Source organism: Plecotus auritus, assembly GCF_963455305.1.
Source record: "Plecotus auritus genome assembly, chromosome: 8".
NCBI classification, from domain to species: Eukaryota; Metazoa; Chordata; class Mammalia; order Chiroptera; family Vespertilionidae; genus Plecotus; species Plecotus auritus.
In genome coordinates, this window is record NC_137782.1 from 174,211,875 (window position 1) to 174,233,544 (window position 21,670).

Below are 21,670 nucleotides of genomic sequence, written 5' to 3' on the forward strand. Positions count from 1 at the left end.
ACGAAGGACTAGAGCAGTGGTCGGCAAACTCATTCGTCAACAGAGCGTTCCTGCGTGGTGCGTGGTGTGGAGCGCGCCTGTGCTGAGAGCTGTCACAGAGGGCGCCCGGGCTCGGCAGCTGCCCTGCGGGGGCCGCCAGGCGACAGGGGACGCGCAGGCCCAACTGCGTGAGGACGGAGAGGCAGCCAGCTCCCGCTGGAGTTTCTGGTTCTTTCCACAGGGGGTCGTGGGCTTAGCAAGGATGGCGTCATCTGTCCCTGACCCTTGGCCACAGTGCCGCGTGGCGGTCGTCTGCCGTCCCATCCGTCTCCCAGACCCGCAGGGGTGCTGCTGAGAGCTTAACACGCAGGTGGTCACTCTCGGGGCGGTGACCCTCGGGGGCGGTCACTCTCGGGGGTGATCACTCTCGGGGGCGGTGACCCTCGGGGGCGGTGACCCTCGGGGGCGGTGACCCTCGGGGGCGGTCACCCTCGGCGGTCACCCTCGGGGGCGGTCACCCTCGGGGGCGGTGACCCTCAGGGCGGTGACCCTCGGGGGTGGTCACCCTCGGGGGCGGTCACTCTCGGGGCGGTGACTCTCACTGTCCCCGAGAGGTGCCATCCGCGTGTGCGGCACGTCCCTTCCTTCCTGTCTCCTGGCCCACGTCCTGCCCCGTCACAGGCGCTCCCGTTCGCACCCCACTCGTTCCTTTCCCGCTCTGTAACTGTGCCACCTGTTTTTTCTTTAAAAAGATTTTATCGGCAGCAAAGTTTGTAACGTGGTCTGTTTTTATGTAGAATTCGCCTTCCTAATGGTGACATTAATGGCCTTTTTCATTTCCTTCTTGTTTGAAGAATCTCAAAGAACATTCCGACGACTAAGGACGTGGAGCCGCTGCTGGAGATAGACGGGGACATCAGGAACTTCGAAGTGTTCTTGGCTTCGCGGACGCCCGTGCTGGTGGCTCGCGACGTGAAGACCTTCCTGCCCTGCACGGTGAACCTGGACCCCAAGCTGCGGGAGATCATCGCCGGTGGGTGCCAGCCAGGCTTCCGCTTTCTTCCCGGAAGCCTCAGAAATGTCCCGTTTTTAATGGCTCTGCACGTTCCTCCCGCTGCGTGAAAACCCGGAAACGCTGAACCCCGTCTCCCCGGGAGGACGGTGCCCGGAGCGGGTCCTGGGGCAGCGGAAGAAAGTGCTGTTGGTTAAGCCCACGTCTGTGCTCCCCCCACCCCGCTCCTTCTTGGGAATCATTCCTGTTCACGTGGGGCCCACCCTGGGGGTCGTCGCTGTGCTGTCTGTCCCCCCTCTTCGGTTCCTAGTGGCTCACCCGCAGGAGACGGAGCCTTGGTCCTGAGCGTGGGGACTGGCACGGGAGGGCAGGGACGGGACGCTGTGGCAATGATTTAAGTTGTCCCGAGGCACCGCTGTGGACAGATGCGCACGCAGCCTCTATGGAGACGCACGGCCTTCTATGACCGGGCCCCGGCCCACCCCGGATTTCCAGGAATGATGGGTGGAGAGCCTGGGACCCCACGTTCTGCTCTGGACCTGCCCTGGGGCTGGGGCCATGGTGTTGAAAGGTGGGCGCCGTGCGTTTCCCCGCGGTCTCCGCTGGCCCCGTGCTCATCGCGCTGGGCAGGTGGGGGGCAGCGCTGACGCTGAATCCAGGAACGTCAGGGCGGCACCAGCCAGCGCCTCGACGAGGCCGAGAGCGTGCTTCTGGGAACTGGCGAGAGTCCAGATGTGGGCGACGCTGCAGGTGGGGCAAGAAGCTGCGTGCGGGGGCGCGGGCCTCCCCCCGGGGTCTGAGCTGCCGGAGTGTCTGCTTCCCCCACGCAGGGGCCCCCGTTTGCTTTCCTTTTTGATCCTCACGCGAGGATTTGTAGAGAGAGTGGAAGAGAGAGGGAAAGACAGAGAAACATCGATGTGAGTGAGACACATGGATCGGTTGCCTCTTGTACGAGCCCTGACCAGGGCTCAGGCTGGGGAGGAGCCTGCAACCAAGGTCCGTGCCCTTGACCGGAATCAAACCCGGGGCCCTTCGGTCCGCGGGCCGATGCTCTGTCCACGGAGCCAGTGAAGGAGCAGGTGCTGAGTGCGCCGACTACTAACGTCCCCCTCTCTCTTCCTCCCGGGACCACTTACCCTTTCAGACGTCCGCGCTGCCCGAGAGCAGATGAACATCGGAGGCCTCGCGTATCCCGCGCTGCCCTTGCACGAAGCTGCCCCCAGGCCAGCGTCCGGCTACAGCCAGGCCCCATCCGTCTGCTCCTCGTCCACCTCCTTCAACGGCCCCTTCGCAGGCGGGGTGGTGTCCCCACAGCCGCACAGCAGCTACTACAGCGGGATGACGGGGCCCCAGCACCCCTTCTACAACAGGGTGAGCAGGAGGGGGAGTCTCATCCTCACAGCTGGTCCGGGGCACAGCAGACGTTTTCTGCTGGGGGAGTCTGTTATTATTTTGAAACTGTACTTTAGCTTTAAAATTGGGGAAAAGTGAAGTTTACATTTAATATATACGATATTTTAAACTTAGGAGAATGTTGCATTTTAACGGGTCTCCGTGTCAGCTGAGTCTGAGTGTGGGAGGCTCTTTGCTTTCCCAGCCTTGAAGGAAAGGGCGCCCCAGGGGGCGGCGAGGCTGCTGAGGGGCCTGCCCTGCGCTGCGCTCATAAACAGAAGTTGGACTGGTTCCATGTTGCATGTAATTCACATGGGCCTTGAGACAGTGCAGACGTAAGTTTCTGCCGCAGTTCAGTAGCCCTGTGTTTAGTATGTAGAGTAGCTTTTCCGTGAGACGGTAACGGGAAATACTGCGTGTGGGGCTAGACGCCACAGCCGGGTGATAGCCCAGCCGTTTCTAGTCCAACGTCAGGTCGTCTCGGGCCCGTGGACTGACTCAGTGGGGGCCCGGAGCCTCCCACGGGGAGAGAGGGAAGCACAGGGAGTGCCACGGTGCCCGGACCCTGTCAGGGTTAGTCCAGCTGTCCCCGCTTTAGGCTAACTCAGAAACACGGGCCAGTCTTCCGGAAGGAAGCCCGTGCGTGGCCACACAGAGCCCACGTGAGCGAGGACGAGGGGGGTTAGGCCAGAATGTAAATCAGATTTTGGTTTGTTGAAAGCTTTGGCCACGAGAGTCATTGGCCGCACCGTCTAGGGAGCTCGGGATGCGGCCGCTGTTCACCGGCCAGAGGGGGTGCCCGCTGCACGCTCGGCGGTGCAATGAGGGTTCCTTCAGTCCCCAGCTGCTGAGACGGAGTGAAAGCGGCTCCGCTGGCAATTCGAGGACGGTGGAACTTTTGAGACCATGAAGTTATTTTTCAAAAAATGACCAAGCCATCCAGGCTGAGACCTCGTGTTCACGGATTTCACATGAATAACAATCATGTGATACTTTAATAACATTTTATTATTTTTAAAACATTTAAAATTCTCTCGTGGTTTTAAGTCTAGTTACTTTTTTTTGTAGTTATTTGAGGTTTTTAATCAGAAAGTAAAAGCAGAATAGTTTTTTTAAAATGGCAGGAGTGAAAAGGTGTTATTTTAGTGTAACGAAGCTTGGGGGACTCCAATCTTTGCCTGTGCCCGTACAATCTGACAGCTCCTGTTAACAGGAGACTTGTTACGAATAAATGCTGTGGTTACAGCTCTCGCCCAAACAATGGCCTCCCCTCTGAAGATCCGCTTGCTTGCTTAGAGCTAGCGAAACCTCAGGCGCTTCGGCCAGCAGATAGCCTGGGGTCCACGTGGCTGTTTTCACATAGTCCAGGCTATTATGGTCTTACTTAAAGCTAACCTTTTTTTTTTTTAATTTTTTTTTTTTGTAAAGGATAGTTTTCTATTAAGATTCCATTCTGTTTTTTTATAAGAGATTGTGTTAATATTTACAAATCATTTAGAACCTAACACTTGGTAATTAGTCCATAAAGTTATTAATATAAAGAGAAACTCGTGTGTCACATTATAAGGTGTAAGACTTTAGTTGCTTAAAAAAAGCTTTTAGTAAATCAACAGTGTAACAATTTAATCTGTCAGGTTTGGGGTTTGATAGAATAGGAGAAAGGCTTTTTGCTTTTGTTTTGTCACTTGCATTGAAATGTGTATTTTGTTGTTTAGTTTCATTTGATAAGTGTCATTACCCTTTGATTTCCGTGATTGTTCATCCCATTCTTTTGTTACATGTTTTTTCCATAGCCATTCTTTGCCCCATACCTTTACACGCCAAGGTATTACCCTGGCGGTTCCCAACATCTCATCTCACGTCCAACAGTAAAATCGAATTTGTCCAGAGATCAGAGCAATGGCCTAGTAAGTATGAAAAGGGGTAACTAAAGTATTAATCTACTAAGAACCATCTAGAACATTAGAGTTGGGGTATTTCCTTTCCGTAGAAAGACAATGCAGCTTACTTTACAAACAGTGTCAGGAACCCTAAGCTGTTACTAACGTGAAGTGTGTTTGTTTTCCTTTCTGTTGACTGTGGAAGGGACCTCCGGCAGCCTCGTGGGTAGATGCTGAGATGCTGACAGCCAGCGTGTCTGCTTATAATGTAGCATTTGTCACCACACTTACCCGAGGCCTTTATTCTGCTGATTTCTAACGTCTTTTTAAAGGACACGCATAGGTGGTATCTGTATGTATGTTAGCCCTTTTGTATAAAAATTAGGTGCTATATGGAAAGAACATGTTAAGCTTAATGGCAGAAGTTAAATAGGATAAGGAAATTATTCAAGTATAGTTACTTTTTAATCTAATCCAAACCAGTATATTTATGCCTAACGTTGGGTGTTCCTGATGACCGAGTTTGTTAAATAATTTAAAAAAGGAAGTCCCTGTGAATACATTGTTACAAACCGGGAGGCAGAAGGTGTCGGACTCGCCCTTCCGTGTAAACTGAGGTGCTGTCACTGAAGGAAGGAAACCCGAGTCCCCCAGCTCCCCGTGTTCTGTGATCTTAACGCCATGTCCGTTCTCTCCCAGTTCGCCCCTCACCGCGCTCTCTTCTGTGTTGCTAGGAGGCTATCAAGGAGGACGCTGCTGAGGGGCTCGCCTCGCCCACAAGCCCCTCGAGGGTAATGGCGTGTGTGTGGCGTGGCACCGCCTCGCTCGGCCGCGGCACTAACAGCATCCGCGTGTGGCCGCCGTGCGGGGCAGCTGCGCTAATGACCGTGCGCGTGGAGTGACTGAGTGCCCGGTGCCCGGTGCCCGTGTCCGCCCGCTCCCCTGGCCGGCCGGGAGGGTCAGAGCCTCCGGGGGCGGTGCTGGCTCCGGGGCGGAGCTCTGTTCCCTCTGCTGGCTCTCTGGAGCCTCCACACGGAGAATATTTTTGTAAATAGTCCGCACCGCCCCCCTCCCCCCCGCCCCCCGAGGCTGCAAACAGAAAAGGCCATGCCGAGCGGGAGGGCGCAGGCCAGGCCTGTCTTAGCGGCTCCCTCCGCCTGGGTGTCCGCACTGAGGGAGCCTCGTGTACACGGAGCCCCGGTCCTTACCAGATCGGCTTCCAGATGGAGCCCCGGTCCTTACCAGATCGGCTTCCAGACGGAGCCCCGGTCCTTACCAGATCGGCTTCCAGACGGAGCCCCGGTCCTTACCAGATCGGCTTCCAGACGGAGCCCCGGTCCTTACCAGAACGGCTTCCAGACGGAGCCCCGGTCCTTACCAGAACGGCTTCCAGACGGAGCCCCGGTCCTTACCAGATCGGCTTCCAGACGGAGCCCCGGTCCTTACCAGAACGGCTTCCAGACGCACACACAGCTGCTCAGCCGGGGAAGCATGCAGCCCCCCCCCCCGCCCCCCACACACACACCTTACAGTGGCCCGAACCCAAACAGGCAACAGCGAGTAGGAAGCCGCTTTGTGTCTGTGTCACTCAAGGCTTCACACTCACACACGCGTGTACTGTGATGAGCCTTAAAAGCTCCCTTCACTCTGGCCTGTACAGACGTCATGCCCCGCAGAGGAGATCCTGAGTCTAGAGCTGCCTCCACGGTCCGGGGCGCCGGACTTCATGGGCTCAAGCCCCATCCCGAGCTTACCATCACGTCCCAACTGGAGCACGCATTTGGGAAGACAGCGGTGTTTTTACTTTGATTTTGAGCTCATGTTCGTAAGAGAGAGAAAGGGAACCGTTTTGGTGTTTCCGTTGAGGGGTTGGGGATTCTTTTAAAATCACTGACAGTTTAGCTGAAGCGTTTGAGTGACCTCAGGAGTGACAGGCTCAGGAAGCCGTGGTCAGCCTGTTCGGGGCTGGAGGAGCCGGGGCCTCCGGGGCGAGGGCCGCTCTCTGGGCCAAGCCCCCTCCGCCTGCTGGAAGGCAGACACTGAGGCAGGGGTGGCCCGCACAGCCCTGCGGACACAGCTGTCCCCGAGCTGACGAGGGGAGCGGACCGCGGAGTTAGCGCCTGCAGGTCCTCAGGGCCCCAGGGAGCGGCAGCGAGGGCGCTGAGTTCCGGGCAAGTGGCTGAGCTTGTCCAGAAAGGGGCCGGGGCCGGGGCCGGGGTCGGGCGTTCCGAGTGGGCGAGGCCTCTGCAGTGACATAACCGCTGCTGGCTGCTTCTCTCACGTCCAAGGTAACGTGGTGACCTGCTTAGTGACTAGCAGATACTTACCGAGCTTCTTTGCTTTTGAGAGATTAACAAGGACCGTAGCCTGTAGAACGTGTGTGTAGCCTAGTCGCAGTAGACGCGCGTTCAGAGCCGACCTAAGAGCAGTGGTGGAAATGGGGGAGGCCCCCGGGGACTGTCGGGGTGCACGCTGAGCCAATGGAGACGCAGCGGCCATGGAGAGGCTTAGCCTCGTGGCCCCTGGCTTCGGTCCTGTGGGGACACTGTGGTCTGATGGAGCCCCTCTCCGCTCGCTCAGCTGTCCCTCAAGCGGAGCACTGGGTGACAAGAGCTGCTGACGGAGGAGTCAGGAGCCACACGTTTTTTACAAACTGTCATTGCGGACACCGCGATGAGCTTCAAACAGGCACCGGAGAGCGGGCGGCCAGGAGCCAGCCAGGCACAGCCTGCGCCCCTGCGCTTACGGGCAGGTCCTCGGGAAGCCGTGGTTCTCAGCCAGGGTCACCGTCGTGGGTGAGTCTTGCGAGGTGAGCTGCAGGAGGCCAGGGGCTCGCAGCGGCGGGTGTCGGTGCAGGCCTCTGTGCTGGCTCCCCCACTTCTACAGAAGAGCAAGCACCCCCCAGAGCTGCCAGCCGCCAAGTAGCCTTGGACCAAGACTCCCGAGCCGCAGCTGGAGGGCCCGTTTCTCTCCCGCGGAAGCAGAGAAGCTCTTTCAGCCCCAGAGAGCGCCATTAAAAACCAGGCTCCAGCTAATAAAACCAGGGAAGCGAGGAGCCCCCCCCTCCCCCGGGACCTGCTTTCCTTTCGAGGGTCCTCGGAACTCGTGCCATGGCAGTCCTGTCCCGCGGTTTGAGGGCCACTCAAGGACCACCCGGGGCTCACCTGGGAGGCTCACCCCCGCTGTGCAGGCGGGGAGCGCCCGGTAGGGAGGGAGGGTCCACGTGGCCCCCCCCCCCCCCTCCCCAGGCCGGCTGCCTTCGCTGCTCCTGCGGCGCGGCCTGGCTCAGCGGGGTCAGGCCTGGAAGTGAGGCCTGGAAGTGAGGCAGGCCTTGGACAGACCCCGCGGCCTCAGTGGCTCCGCCTCCTGTCGGGGCGCACCCCTGCCCCCCAGGTCCCTGCACGCCTCGCGCAGCCGCGGGCGCCGTAAGGCTTGGTCATCGTTATCCCGCCCATAGCGAGCTCTTTGCTGGAGCTTTCCAGACTCGGGAGGGAAAGCTCGTGGTTTAAGACCTGGCTCTGCGGAGCCCCGTTTCTGGGCGCGGCCCGTGCCTGCGGGTGCTCCTCTGGCCTCGGAGATGTCAGGCGGGCTGTCCCTCAGCGTCTGGCAGGGCTCCGGGGTGTTCGTGTGGTCCACGGCTTTAACATGTGGCATGTGCTCCACATGCTTCAACACGTGGAAGCTCTCCCTGGGCTGTGCCTGTGTTCCCTGTCAGCCCCGCTCCGCCGGGGAGGGGGCCTCGGGCACGTGTTGGGGTGTCTTAGGCACCTCTGCGAGTCCTGTGGTCAGTTTCACTGCGGTCTCTGCTTTGGTGGCAGCTGGGTCTCACGGAGCAGGAAGGACTGGCAGCATTTCTTGACCTTGTCTGTCCTCCGTCCTCGGTTTGGCATCGCGTGCCACTGATGCCCTGCGATGGTTCCCTGCTCGGCCCTAGACTGGGCACCTGCCAGGCCCTCCCCTGGGCAGTGAGCAGCTCTGAGCCAGGACGGAGGCTGCAGGGAGCGGCTGTCGGGACCGCGCGTCCCTCTTTCCAGCCTCCGCCAGCTTCCTCGGGGTCACCCCTCCACCTTGCTGAAAGGCACGGGGGTAACTGACCAGCTTGAGGGACAGCAGTGTGGGTGTGGAGACCCCCAGAACGGCCAGCGCACGCCTTCGTTCGTAAAGGGATTGAAGACGGAGGCCTTGGCGTTCGTGAACAGCCCAGTCAGCGCCCGGGTGGGACGTGAAAGCGGAGGGCTCAGCCTGGCAGCTTCTGTTTCCACCACTGGCTTAGGCCTGGCGACGTGTCGAGCGAGTGCATGTCCCGATGACGTTGTCTCTCGTTGCCAGGCGCGGCCTTGGACGGGACAGTCACCGACGCCGCGGGTAAGCGGGCGCAGCTCCTCGGCTAAACGGACTGACATACTGTCACGGAAATAGGATGGTGTAGTGATGGCGTGGTTGACATCTTAGAGGCCAGTTAAAAGTAAATGACAAAACCATATTCACGGCAGCTGTTCACTACTTGGTTTTTTAAAACATTGTCCTTAAAACGCGGAGCTGAGCCCGTTGGTCACTGTGAGCTGATCTCCCAGGTGTGGGAGAGGAAGTGACACCTTCCCACCAGGCGGACCGACAGCAGCGTTCTCCTGTTGGGGTCTTTGTGGCCAGCTTGTTCCCTCAGCACGGCTTTTGCCGGTTTTCTAGTCCCCCGGGCACGCAGTGACTGTACGGAGCCTCCTTGGGTGAGGTGACACTGAACCAGAAACAAGGCCCCACTGGTGTGAGGTGGCGGCTGCATCACCGGGGAGTCGGGGCTGTCGGCTCGGGAGGGCTGTGCCCCTTTAAGGACCTTTACCATAACCCCATCCGGGCAGGACAGTAACTCACGGCCACGTGTCTGACTGGAATGGGAGTTTTAAAAACTCCAGCGTCCCCACGGCCAGTGCGGCTCCGTGGGTGGGGCATTGTCCCGGGCACCAGAGGTCACAGGTTCGCTTCCCATCAGGGCACAGGCCCAGGCTGTGGGCTCGATCCCCAGTGGGGGGCGTGCAGGAGGCAGCCGGTTGATGTTCCTCTCTCACCGATGTTTCTCTCCGTCTCCCTTTCTCTCTCTCTCTCTCTCTCAAATCAATGAAAACATATTTAAAAACAACAACACAGCAGAGACCTCTCCATCACCAGAATCATTACGTTAATCATAGTTTGTGGTTTTCGCCCTCCAGTGATGATTGCTTGAGCTTCGAGGCTAAGGCCTTACTTTTTAAATGGTATTTTTAGTGCATATACATGTGCTCATAATCAAACCAAACACAGATTTGGAAAAGTATGGTTTTGAACATTAACTATAGTGTCGCTAGAGAATATGTCATTTTATGACGTGATCATGTGGATGCCAAGTATTTAGATCTTGTTAAATTGGTCTGCAATGAATCATTGCATTTTTAAATCATAACATTTAACAATTAACTTTAAACTTGGAGGTAGTAGGGTTATTGACTTTTCAGAACAAATTTAATTTACCTGGTTTTTGGTTGTTGAATGTATGGCCAATGATTTCTTCTTTAGTAGAATATAAATTTTAATGAGAGTGCAATTTAAAACGGCCAAGCCGTGTTAGTGACATGGAACTGGGGTGTGGGTGGGGTGGGGGGGGTGCCCCTTGCTGGTGCTGCGTAGAGGAGTTTGTGAGCGTGAGGGGGAAGAAAAGGACAGGGTGCTGCCTGTGTTTAGCACATGTATGTGTATCCGATGTTTTGCTTTACACTCGTGTCCTTCATTCTGTTTTATTCCTTCCTTGAAGCCGTGTGACTGTGGGTTTAACACGCAGAGACAGGTACCGACACTTTCTGTGAGCGCTTCCTTCTCATTAAGCCGCTAGACCAGCTGTGGGCAAACTACGGCCCGCAGGCCGGATCCGGCTGTTCTATCCGGTTCTCTTGCTCTCCCCTCCGCTCCTTTACTTTGAATTTATATTAGTTCACACAAACACTCCATCCATGCTTTTGTTCCGGCCCTCCGGTCCAGTTTAAGAACCCATTGTGGCCCTCGAGTCAAAAAGTTTGCCTACCCCTGCACAGCTGGCGCCCCCTGCTGGGCTGTGCGCTCGCCGCCGCCGCTCCGCGGGGTCTCTTGGAACAGCTGCTCGCAGCCTCTGCACGCGCTCCGCTTCCTGCACGCCTTCCCCGCCTTCCCCGGGTGTCGGAGTTCAGTCCCCGTCACTTACCGGTGACGCTCTAGTGCTCATCCAGGGAATTTCAGTCCGTTTTGTTAACGTTACTTTGGCCTGGAGAGATCTCAGTTGGTGTGCACTTTGACGTTTATACTTAACAGTTTGAACTAACACCCTTTGCATTCGATTTTTGGTGTTAGGAATGTTTTACAAAGAAATGGTGGTGTATGCTGGAATTATCTGTTCTTGACTTGTAACAGGCGATTTTCAAGTAAGAACGCATGATGAACTGAAGTATTGCTATTCTGTGTCCCAGTAATCGAGTCAGCTGTTTATTGAGTGTTTACCTGATAAGTCATTGCGTTTGCTTTTTCCTTGTCACGTTCATTCTCTTTCTCCTTTTTGAGATTCATTGGGCACCACGCTAACTTTATGGCACGTGATCGTTATATAAAATACCCGCAGTTACACCTCCTCCTCCTCTTCCCAGAAGCACGCTGTGATGTTTAAGTCAGCTACAATTTACCTCTCCCCCGATAAAGCTCAGCGTACAGATAATTGAGTCAGACTATAGCTTTGATGGAGTTACAGGGCAACTAATTTTCACCAAAGACGCAAAAAACATACAACAGAGGAAGGAAAGTCTCTTCAATAAATGGCATCTCGGCTCCTGTCGGTAATGCTGCCGGGAGCATGGGGGCACCTAGAACTTCGTAAGCGTTTTCAACATGTTTCAGGTGGGTGCCCAGAGGGGTGCCGGGTCACATGGCAGTTCTGTTCTAACTCTGAGGGGCCTCCGTGCTGTTCCCCTCATGGCTGCACCAGTAACCCCCGCCCCGCCCGCCAGTGGGAGGGTCCCTTGCTCCAGTCCTCCCAGCACCTGCCTCTCCTCCCTCACTGCCAGCAGGCATTCTGACCCGGGGAGGCGGGGTCTCACTGCTTCCCGTGCATTTCCCCCATGGCCAGTGGTGTCCGCGTGTTGGCATATGCCCGTTGGCCATCTGTGTGTCTTCCTTGGACAAGCATCTATTTAGGTCCTCTGCCAGGGACTGGATTTCACTGTTGTTACTGAGGTGTCCGAGTTCCGGACGTCGGTGGGGCATTAGCCCTGAGCGGAGTTACTGTTTGTGAATAGCTCCTACCGCTGGTTGGTGGCCTTTTGGTTTTGGTGATGGTTTTTGGTTTGCTTGTTTTTTGCTGTGAAGATGCTTTTCAGTTTGAAGTAGTTCCATTCATTTATTTTCTTCTGCTTCCCTTGCCTTTGGGGTCAAGTTCACAAAAGCTTCTCAGACCAAGGTCCATAAGTTTAGTGCCTCTACGTATTTTATTGTTTCCGGTCTTATATTTAAGTCTTTGATCCATTTTGTGGATCTTGAGAGAATCATGCGAAGTGAAATATGTCAGATGGAAAAAGACAAGAACCCTATGATTTTACTCACGCGGATGTCAGAAAAAGCAACAAACGAATAAACAGCACAAACTAGCGAACAGATGCAGAGCGCAGAAGGGTGGTCACCAGAGGGGAGGGGCGGGGAGAGCCAGAGGGGGCGGGTCCCGTGCCTGTGGGAGGAGCCTGGGCTCCAGGGATGAGCACACGGTGGCGTAGACAGATGTCTTACTGTCAAGTGGCACATCTGGAATTTCTAGAAGCTGTTAACCAGCGTAACCGCCACACGTGGTCGACTTTCAGAAGGCATTGGTGTCTCCCTGGGAGGTGCTGGAGGACCGAGCACTGGCCGTGTGCCTCCAGGCTGAGGCCTGTGCAGAGATGTGAGACTAAATTATCGAAACAGTAGTGTTTTGCTGTTAGTATTTTTGAAGACATTGAACCGCAGACTATATACTATGTGGCATATTTTCCATTTAAACTGTAACCAAAAACAAACTCTGAGTAACGTGCTTGGTACAGTGTATCCCAAGTCTTCAGTGTCCACACGTCCGTGGGCCTGTCTCATGCTTGTCACCTGCGGAGACGCCTGGCTCACGGCATCACCCCCCTCCGGGCAGCGTGGTCTCGTCCCCCGGCCGCACACGGAACAGAGGTGCTGTGTGTGTCGTTCATTCGTCAGGGCACATGGAATAAGCTGTGCCCTTGGCTTACAGTGGTGCCTCCCACCGGCTGGGCGGGGGTGGGTGCGGGAGTGTGGGCTGGGTCAGGATCTGCTTTGAGCTGGTGCTGGTGGGAGAGGCAGAGGAAATACAAGCTCACGTGTTTGAGGAGAGGGCCGTGTCGTCATTGTAAGAGGAGGTCGGAGGGCAGCAGGACAGGTCATCTGGCACATTAACCTCTGCTGGTGGGTCTGTCTTCTCTTGATTGTGCTCATCGCTTCTTTAAACGCTTCAGAACCAGAGCTAGGCAGAGAGCAGGTGTAAGACCCGCTGTGTCAGGGTTCTGGTCCAAGTCTACCACGAACTAGCCATTCATCCCGTGACTCTGGGCCTCAGTGTCCGTGTCTGTAACACGGAGGCAGATCTTTCTGTCGTGGATGTTCTAAGTAAACCCCAGAATGACTGTGACTTCGGCTCCTCTTTGAAAGGAGACCACGTTTCCAGGGGCTGTGTTCACTTTCACGTGTAAAGAGGAACCCTGCTTCATGGTCACGTGGTATCGAACAGCGTAAGGGGAAGTAGACCCTGGCGATGGTCCGGGTCTGACACTGCTAACTAGCCTGTAAGGCAGGGAAAGCCCCGGGCTGCCTCTGAAACCACCCAGGGGTTCCCTGTCTTATGTCTTGGCTCAGTCATTGCCCCCGGACGATTCAGAGCTGCACCTTCGGCGGGTCGGCCAGGCTGCTCCCCTCCTTACAAAGGGTTTGCTCGGGCCTGTCGGCGCTGGTCAGGCTGCTCGGGGGGACTAGCGGGAGCGGGACCTGTTCCCAGCCACACTCCTTGCTTGTAGTGTAGTTGAAAACACGTGATTGTTGATCCGAGTGCTGCACAGTGTATCTTCCTGAGCCTGTCGGTCTCGTGACCGCCTCTGTGGCCTTGTGTTCACACGTGTTCCAACGCGCTGTTCCAGGGCTCGGGCCCCGCCCCCGGCGCAGGGTCGCTGAGCGCGATGACCGTGGATGCCGTGTGCGAGCGGCTGAAGCAGATCGAGGGGCTGGAGCCGAGCATGCTGCCGCAGTACTGCGCCACCGTCCGGAAGGTGAGCCCCGCCTGCCCGGCCTGCGGGGGCGGGGGGGGGGAACGGGGGTGGGGGGAACGGGGGGGGCGGGCCTGTGCACGCAGCCCTGGCGCTGTGCTCTCCGCCCTGTGCCCGGGCCCCCTGAGAGCGGCTCCCCATCGTGTCCTCCACGGCGCCGCTGTCCCTCCGTGTCGGCGGCTGAGGGACGGGAGCTGCGTGGCCGGGGCACTTTAAATGGCCTGATCGAGGGCGAAAGGGTCGCATTTGGATGCACAGTGGCTCCTGTTCCTCACGCCGCCCGGAGCCCGGAAGGCCTTGGCTGCCACATTCCCTTCGTTGCATATTTACTTGAAACTGAACAGATGAGAAAGGCAGCCGTTGCTTCTTCATTTCCCCCAAGTCCTGCAGTTCTTGGGGGTTCTGTCCCGCTGGACCACACCTCCTGGGTCTGGGCTGGCCAGGCCAGCACATGGAGGAGGTTCCCCTCCCTCCATCACCCTTGCAGTTCGGCTGCCCCCATGAAAGTAGAGAGCGGGGCGGGTTCCCGGGGCTTCCGTCTGCCAGCCGCTGGCGGAGGCGTTTCCACCGGAGAAGCGGGACGAGGGCGAGGGCGGCAGCGAGCCCTCAGGTTGGCAGGCTTAGGAGCCCACCTGCAGGGACAGAGCGACACGGTGCTGCTGGGCTCCCTCCCTCCGCCCCGCGAAAGGGTCAGTCCGGTGTGCCCCTCGCGTGCCGGTGGGCGGTGGCAGAGGCGCAGGCACGGCCTGGGCCCGGCTGGCTGGCTTCTCGCCGCGCGTCAGCTCGGGACCCCGCGTGCTGGCGTGTCCGCGGGCGGGGCTGTGCCCACAGGCCTGGCGCCTGGAGCCCCTCCGGCAGCTGCTGTCCCTGCCCGGGCTGCCGTCCGGAGCGGGTCCTCGGCCCAGCCCCAGCTCCCGGCACCTTGCCGCCGGTTCACGTGGAGACCAGCAGCGTCAGCTCCGCTGCGGCCAGCCCAGCCCGGCCCGGCAGGCAGGGCGATGCTCGGCCTCAGCTGCCTGTTCCTGGGGGACAGTTCGTGTTTCCCTTCGGGGCGGCCAGAGCTCTGAGTCGCCTGCTTGGCTGAGAAGCAGGTGTGACAGGAGCCTGGTGGCTCTACTTGTTCACCCGGAGCTCGGGCAGGGTCCCTCGGGCAGCCGCTGTGCGTGCTGGGATGTGACGGGTCGGAGGCGAGCACACCAGGTTGGCTGGAGGGGAATGGACGTAGCTGGGAGGCGGCCCCTGGCTGGTCCCTGAGGACGTGGTTTCCCTTGAGAACGAGGACGCTTGGAAACGCTCGCGGCCTGCGGTGCTCGGCGCCCACCCCCTGCAGCGTCAGGCGGCCACGTCTCCTGGTCCCGGGCCTGTCTGTGCTGCGTGAGTGCACTTCACCCACTAGTGGCCCAGAGCCCGTCACACTTCCCTCCGTCCTCGTCCCCAGGCGAACATCAACGGCCGCGTGCTGGCGCAGTGCAACATCGACGAGCTGAAGAAGGAGATGAACATGAACTTCGGAGACTGGCATCTTTTCAGAAGCACAGTAAGATTCTTGATACTCAGCATCGTGTGAAGCAGTGCCGGGAGTGCGGGCCTAGACGAGGCTGATGAGGCTGTGGCTTCTTAAAGAGCACGAGAATGCATTTGGCACACCTGCCACCTGTGTGTCCGTTAGGCGGGACACACAGCACGTGATGGCCGCGGCCTCTGGCCTTCCCCTGGGAGAGGCCCCCTCCTCCGCTTCCCCTCGGCCTGCCTCTGGTCAGGCCCTAAAGCTCAGGCCGTGGCCTTGGGTCTGTCCTGGTCAGGCCTGCGCGCCCCTCACAGTAAGAGTCCTGTGTCTCTTCAGGAAACGCGGCACTCAGTGTCTGATCGCCCTCGACCCATTCGGTCCTCCCTCCCAGCGTCCCCCGGGGACGCCTGCCCCCGCCTGCCTCTGGCCAGGACTCCGGCCAGCGGGCTCAGCAGAGCCCCAGCCCTTGCTGCTCCCTCAGCCGTTTCCCACCCGCTGACCCCCCTGCTCCTGAGGCTTGGACTGGGCCCCACGCTCCCTGGGGTCCTGCCCCCCCACTCCCGCCCCGCAGTGGCTCCTGATCACAACTGCTTTCTCGGCGGGAGCGCCGCCCAGCCCGGCTCCCCCACACTCCGCACTGCACTTCTTGTTCTTCACTTAAACTGAAACAATCCCGTGACGGTCAGATGGAGCACGACACCCACGTGGTTGTGTCCGCTCCTCCCCCTCGTGGGCACGTGCGGGAGAGCAGGCCCAGTCCGCACGCGTGGACATGCCCTGACGAGTGCGCTGCTCGTTTCCAGGAGGACAACGTGGGTTTATTTTTAAAGTGATCTCTGAGGCTTCTGCCCTGCGCCCTGTCGGGGGGGCGGTGGGCGGTGCTTTTCCTGCGAAGGTTCTGGAAACGGGACGTGCCTCTAAGGGCGCTTTTCCTTGAAGGTGCTGGACATGCGGAGCGCAGAGCACCAGGTGGCCGCGGAGGACCTCCGCCTGCTCAACGAGAACAACAGCGGCCCCGCCCCCCAGGGGGAGCCGGCGCGCAGGCCCCCCCACGAGCTGCCGCACACCGAGCTCTCGGGCCAGGCCCCCTACACCCTCAACTTCAGCTTCGAGGAGCTGAACACGCTGGGCCTGGACGAGGGCGCCCCGCGGCACAGCAACCTCAGCTGGCAGGTATGCTCCCTGTCATTCCCGTGACCGTGACCGAGGAGGGCGGGAGGGAGGGCTATGGCAGCTGAAGGGGGTCTGCGGGGCCTGAAGATCACTCACAACCACGCCTGGCCTAAGGGAGGGGCCGAGGGAAAGCACGGTGGCTGGGATCGGGGATCGGGGCGAGCGCAGACGGGAAGGCGGGGGTGGTGAGGGAGCGCCGGGGCTGGCTGCGGGTTCCGTGTCAGCAGAGCTGTCTCCACCTGCTTCCTGAGTCTTCATGTCTCCCCTCCTCTCCGTCTGCCAGTCTAACCCGAGCTCTTCACCCTGGAGCGGCCCGTGGGGCTCAGGGGTTGGGCGTCGTCCTGTGGACCGAGAGGTGGTGGGTTCATTCTGGTCGGGGCACAGGCCCGGGAGTGGCCCTGATCCCGTGCGGGGCGCGCAGGAGGCCGCCGATCCATGATCCTCTCTCGCCGCTGATGTTTCTCTCTCCCCCTCAACCTTTCTCTCTCTGAAATCAATGAAAGCATGTTCTTGGGGGAGGATTTAAAAGAGTAGAACAGATAAATAAATAAACCTTCACGCTGGAAATCAGTCTCTTAAAGTATTTTATTCCTGTTGACAAGACCGCCTGCCGGCTCAGGCCTCCCTCCACTGTGGCGGCTCCGGCTCTCCTCCCGCCTCCGAGCTGCAGGCCCTTTAAGGCTTTTCCTTTAACTTTTTTTTTTTTTTTTTTTTTTGGCGTTTTGAGTATATTTTACTCTGAATTGAAATTTGACAGAAACACTATGTCTTACAAGTTGAGAAAGGTGTTTCTTTTTTTTAACATACATTGAAGATGTGAGTATTTTGTCTTTGAGATATATCTTTAATCTTCCTTCTCTTTTCAAAGGGGAATTTTTACATTTTATCAATGAAGTTGGCTTTTTCAAAAGAAAAGTTAAAAATTTGAAGTTTTGAAATAAGTGTTAAGATTATTTGTTAATACAACCTTTAATTTATACTTTAACGTATTAAACTAATTTTATTAAAATTTGTATAAAGTTTTCTATTAACAGGGAAATTATCCATAGTTCACAGCTGTTGTTAAACTATCACGCAGAATTCTTTTTAAAAGAATTTGGTGTGTTGAGGACTTTAAGAATTCTTAGTGTCCACATATATTTCCTAAGCTGGTGTTTATTATGCCCCCCCTTTTTTTAAGGTGGAGAGTTTTGTGGCTTTTTAAAAATAGATATCTTTATTCATTTCAGAGAGGAAGGGAGAGGGAGAGAGAGAATCATGGATCGGCGGCCTCCTGCACGCCCCACACTGGGGATCGAGCCCGCAACCCGGGCCTGTGTCCCAACTGGGAATCGAACCCTGACCTTCCGGTTCATAGGTCACCACTCAACCACTGAGCCCTGCGGGCTGGGCTGCCCCCCCCTTTTTGCGCTCACCTGAAGGCTTACTTTATTTCTCTGTCTTCACAGTCGCAAACGCGCAGAACCCCCAGTCTCTCGAGCCTCAACTCGCAGGACTCCAGCATTGAGATCTCCAAGCTGACGGACAAGGTGCAGGCCGAGTACCGAGACGCCTACAGGGAGTACATTGCGCAGATGTCACAGTTAGAAGGGGGGCCGGGCTCCGCGGCCGTCAGTGGCAGGTCCTCCCCTCACAGCACATGCTACATGGGGCCCAGCTCCTCGGGGGGCTCCATCCACGCCGCCCTGGAGCCGGACAAGGCCAAGGACGGCGACCCGAAGCCGGACGACGGGAGGAAGCCGTTTCTGATGAAGAGGGCCGACGTCCTCGATTACTCCTCGTCCGGGGTCTCCACCAGCGACGCCTCCCCGCTGGACCCCATCACCGAAGAGGACGAGAAGTCCGACCAGTCCGCCAGCAAGCTCCTCCCGGGCCGCAAGTCCTCCGAGAGGCCCAGCCTCTTCCAGACGGACCTGAAGCTCAAGGGCGGGGGCCTGCGCTACCAGAAGCTTCCCAGCGACGAGGACGAGTCTGGCCCCGAGGAGTCCGACAACACGCCCCTGCTCCGCGACGACAAGGACAGGAAGGCCGAGGGCCGGGCGGAGAGGGCGCCCCGGTCCCCGGAGCGCAGCGCCGAGCCCATCCGCACCTTCATCAAGGCCAAGGAGTACCTGGCGGACGCCCTGCTCGACAAGAAGGACTCGTCCGACTCGGGCGTGCGCTCCAGCGAGAGCTCGCCCAACCACTCGCTGCACAACGAGGCGGGCGACGCCCGGCTGGAGAAGGCCAACCTCATCGAGCTGGAGGAGGACGGCCCGGGGCGCCGGGGGCTGCCGCGCAGCCTGAGCGGCCTGCCGGACCCCGGCCTCGCCCGCATGTCCATCTGCTCCGAGGACAAGCAGAGCCCGTCCGAGTGCAGCCTGATGGCCAGCAGCCCCGAGGAGGCCTGGCCCGCCTGCCCCAAGGCCTTCAACCTCAACCGCACGCCCAGCACCGTGACCCTCAACAACAACAGCGCCCCGGCCAGCAGGGCCGGCCAGAGCCTCGACGAGAGGGAGGGGCCCCGGGACACGGCCCCCGTCCTCCTGCGGCCCAGCCCCAGCTCCGCTGCCCTGCAGAACGAAAACCTGAGGGGCCTGGCGCCCAAGCGGGGCCCGCGGGCCAGCTACGCCCGGCTCTCCAAGGAGTCCTCCGAGCTCCTGGCCGTGGCCGCTGCGGACAGCACCGGCTTCGGGGAGGAGAGGGAAAGCATCCTTTAGGGAGCCCCGCAGGGTGGTGCCCCGAGGCCGTGGCAGAGCCGGCCGGGTCGTAGGGCGAGGGCACCCTTTCGTTCACATGCGTGAGCGCGAGGCCGTGGGGAAGGACACGCTCCAGGGTCCCTCCCTCCGTGCCCAGCACTGAGGGGAGCCTGGCTCCTCGGGGGAGGAGGAGCTCTCAGGAGTGTTGGTGGACGGAGAGGAGGAGGACAGTGTGTCAGACAGGGCAGTGACACTTAGAACTACACCTTCATCTTCTAAATCAGCATGTTAATTCGGGGCGGGGTGGGGGGTGTCCTAAGAAGGAAGAGTGTTTTAAAAAGTTGAACATACAAAGCAGGGGTGACAAGAGGGCGGAGCTGGCGTGGCTGTGGCCACGCACGGCTGTGGGCAGAGGAGGAGGATGGCATTGGAGGTCCCGTGGGCGGGAGGCCCCGCCAGGCGCGGGGTTTCTACCTCACGGAGATGAATTCTTGCAGCGTGGCGATCGCGAGGTGTTAGATGTGATTGTAGATGTGTGAGTACCTAGATCCAGTGTCACACTGTGATGGTTTCACTTCACGACCTTCATTCGTGTGCGGATAGGTTATTAGCTTGACCAGCCATTGTGCAATGTAGTTGCTGTTTGGGGTCTCCCTGCCTGAGGCTCAAGTGTCTAACTTTTCCATAACGTGTTACTTTGCACGACCCTAACTGTGTGCTCACCAGTCAGGAGAGGCAGGGCGTACGGCCTCGGGCACTGAAACGCCAGCTTTAGGATCTGTGTGTGAGCCTGCAGTGCTGTGTATCCGTAATTATCTCCGAGGCCACGCTGCTCCCTCCCGACGAGCAGGTGCCGCTCAGCGCACGTAGTGTCGATGCTGCTTGTGAAGCGCGCACTGTGGTGGTCCGTGTACAAAACACTAGAAAAATAAAGAGATTGCATGCGATCCTGGCTCGGAGTTTTATTCACACGGTGACAATGGCGCTCGCTCTGTGCTGGTTTCTTCATGGGCCGGAGTCTTAGGGGCGTCCAGGCTCAGGGTGCAGCCACGCCCCGGCAGCTCTGAGCTGCCCCACAGTCCTCGGGTCTCGGGCCGTCCCAGGGCGCGTGGAGCGCTCAGCAGCCGGTGCCGGCGGCAGCTCCGGGCCGTGCGCGTCTGTTGCTGCGGGAAGTAGGTTGTCCAGGTCCTGGGGCCATCGGTTATTCGATGAACTTTCTGGAAGTTTGCTTCTCCGTACTGTTACAGAAATCAACAAGCTGGTCACACCATCATCCCATAGAATCTGTGAGTCTGTGTGTGTGTGTGTATTTATAATGTGTGGCTCGGCCTGGTTGTCACATGTATGTGTATAATGTGTAGCTCGGCCTGGTTCCCACATGCATGTATATAATGTGTGGCTTGGACTATACATGTATGTTTATAACGTGTGGCTCAGCCTGGTTCTCACATGTATGTGTATAATGTGTAGCTCGGTTCCCACACGTGCAAACCTGCGTCAGGCCGGTGGAAAATGGTAGGAAAGAACACCGGTGCCCTGATCTTGCTAGTCCTTCCGTCCGCAGCGTCAGTGTACATGTGTGTAAACGGTTTCACCTGCGCTGAAGCCAGGTGATCTGTTCACGTGGTACCGCGGTGAGCCAGGCTGTTCCCTGGGGCGTGTGGGCGGTGCCCGGAGGGACCAGGAGGGACGGAAGCTGCTGTGGCTCCTGCCCGGCGCCTTCCCGGAGCTCAGCGTCCAGGGCCACTCGGAGCTAAGCTCGTCCTCCTCACGATGGGGGTGTGTGTGGTATGTCTTACCTTCGTGAGTTTCATGGAGCGACAGTAATCTTAATGCCCGGCCTGATACGTTCAGAACCTTGTTTGCTAAAGTCCCCATCTTAAATGGGCCGCGCTTTAGGCTGCATGTTACAGTGCTGCAGTAAAATCTATTTTAATCATCTTTTCCTTGCAAACACCATTAGAAAAATAGTTTCTGAATGAAATTAAATATTTTTCCTTCTGGCTAAAAACTAAATTTAAATAGTTTTAATATTACGTAATCTTTGGTAATACCAGGAATTCTCAGCCTATTTAGAAGTTTCCCAGAGTTGAAAGCCCTGAATTCCTGGATAACCGACTAAATCAACGTAACTACCAGGAAAAGCGAGGACCAGGGGGCGCTGTTCCTTTACCGCAGGGATCAGTGGCTTTGAGGGAATGAGCCCGGGGCAGGGAAAGGGCAATCAGATCCACTCCTGGCAAAGGCCCCGGGTTCCTCCTGCCGTCCAGGCTCGGGCTGCGGGCAGCGGGCTGCAGGGGAGAGACAGGCAGGGCATTTTTGCTCGGGGTGGGGGTGGCTAAATGAAACGACTGCACCTTTAATTCCCAGGCTGTGGTGCCCCCTACTCCTCCCGACCTCCGCATTGTAAGTAGAGACCATCATCACGCAAATGAATTGAAAACTAGAAAGAAATTTCTGTGTAACATGGGCCGCACTGGATGGACTCATGGCTCGTCACTTCCGGAAGGTTGAGGATCCTTGGTTGAGGCTGATGAGCTAGAGATGAAATTGAGAACGCTATCTAATAAATCCTTCCTATCTAATAAAGAGGGAATATGCTAATTGACCATCACTCCGTCACAAAGATGGCTGCACCCACAGCTGAAGCCAAGTTCCCATAAGGAGCCTTGAAGAGCAATCAGCAGGGACCTGAGGCTACGCCCTCCCCCACCCCCCTAGGGCTTGACAGGGGACCTCAGGCCTCACCCCCC

The 21,670-nt window shown here is 57.7% G+C and overlaps 1 protein-coding gene across 11 annotated transcripts in view; it reads left to right on the forward strand.

Annotated features, from left to right (window-relative positions):
* KIDINS220 (kinase D interacting substrate 220) overlaps positions 1-19,864 on the forward strand; it is a 59,488-nt gene extending 39,624 nt beyond the window's left edge. For 4 of the 11 annotated variants that reach the window (XM_080684422.1, XM_080684426.1, XM_080684425.1 and 1 more), the window contains exons 23-31: positions 834-1,012; positions 2,136-2,362; positions 4,177-4,290; positions 4,998-5,054; positions 8,593-8,628; positions 13,434-13,562; positions 14,998-15,096; positions 16,006-16,239; positions 17,688-19,864. In XM_080684422.1, coding sequence (XP_080540548.1) covers positions 834-1,012; positions 2,136-2,362; positions 4,177-4,290; positions 4,998-5,054; positions 8,593-8,628; positions 13,434-13,562; positions 14,998-15,096; positions 16,006-16,239; positions 17,688-18,938 — 2,326 coding nt within the window. In that variant the 3' untranslated portion in view covers positions 18,939-19,864. The remainder of the gene's footprint in view (positions 1-833; positions 1,013-2,135; positions 2,363-4,176; positions 4,291-4,997; positions 5,055-8,592; positions 8,629-13,433; positions 13,563-14,997; positions 15,097-16,005; positions 16,240-17,687) is intronic. The other 7 variants (XM_080684432.1, XM_080684423.1, XM_080684424.1 and 4 more) reach the window with 3 other exon arrangements.
* Positions 19,865-21,670: the final 1,806 nt, after the last annotated feature.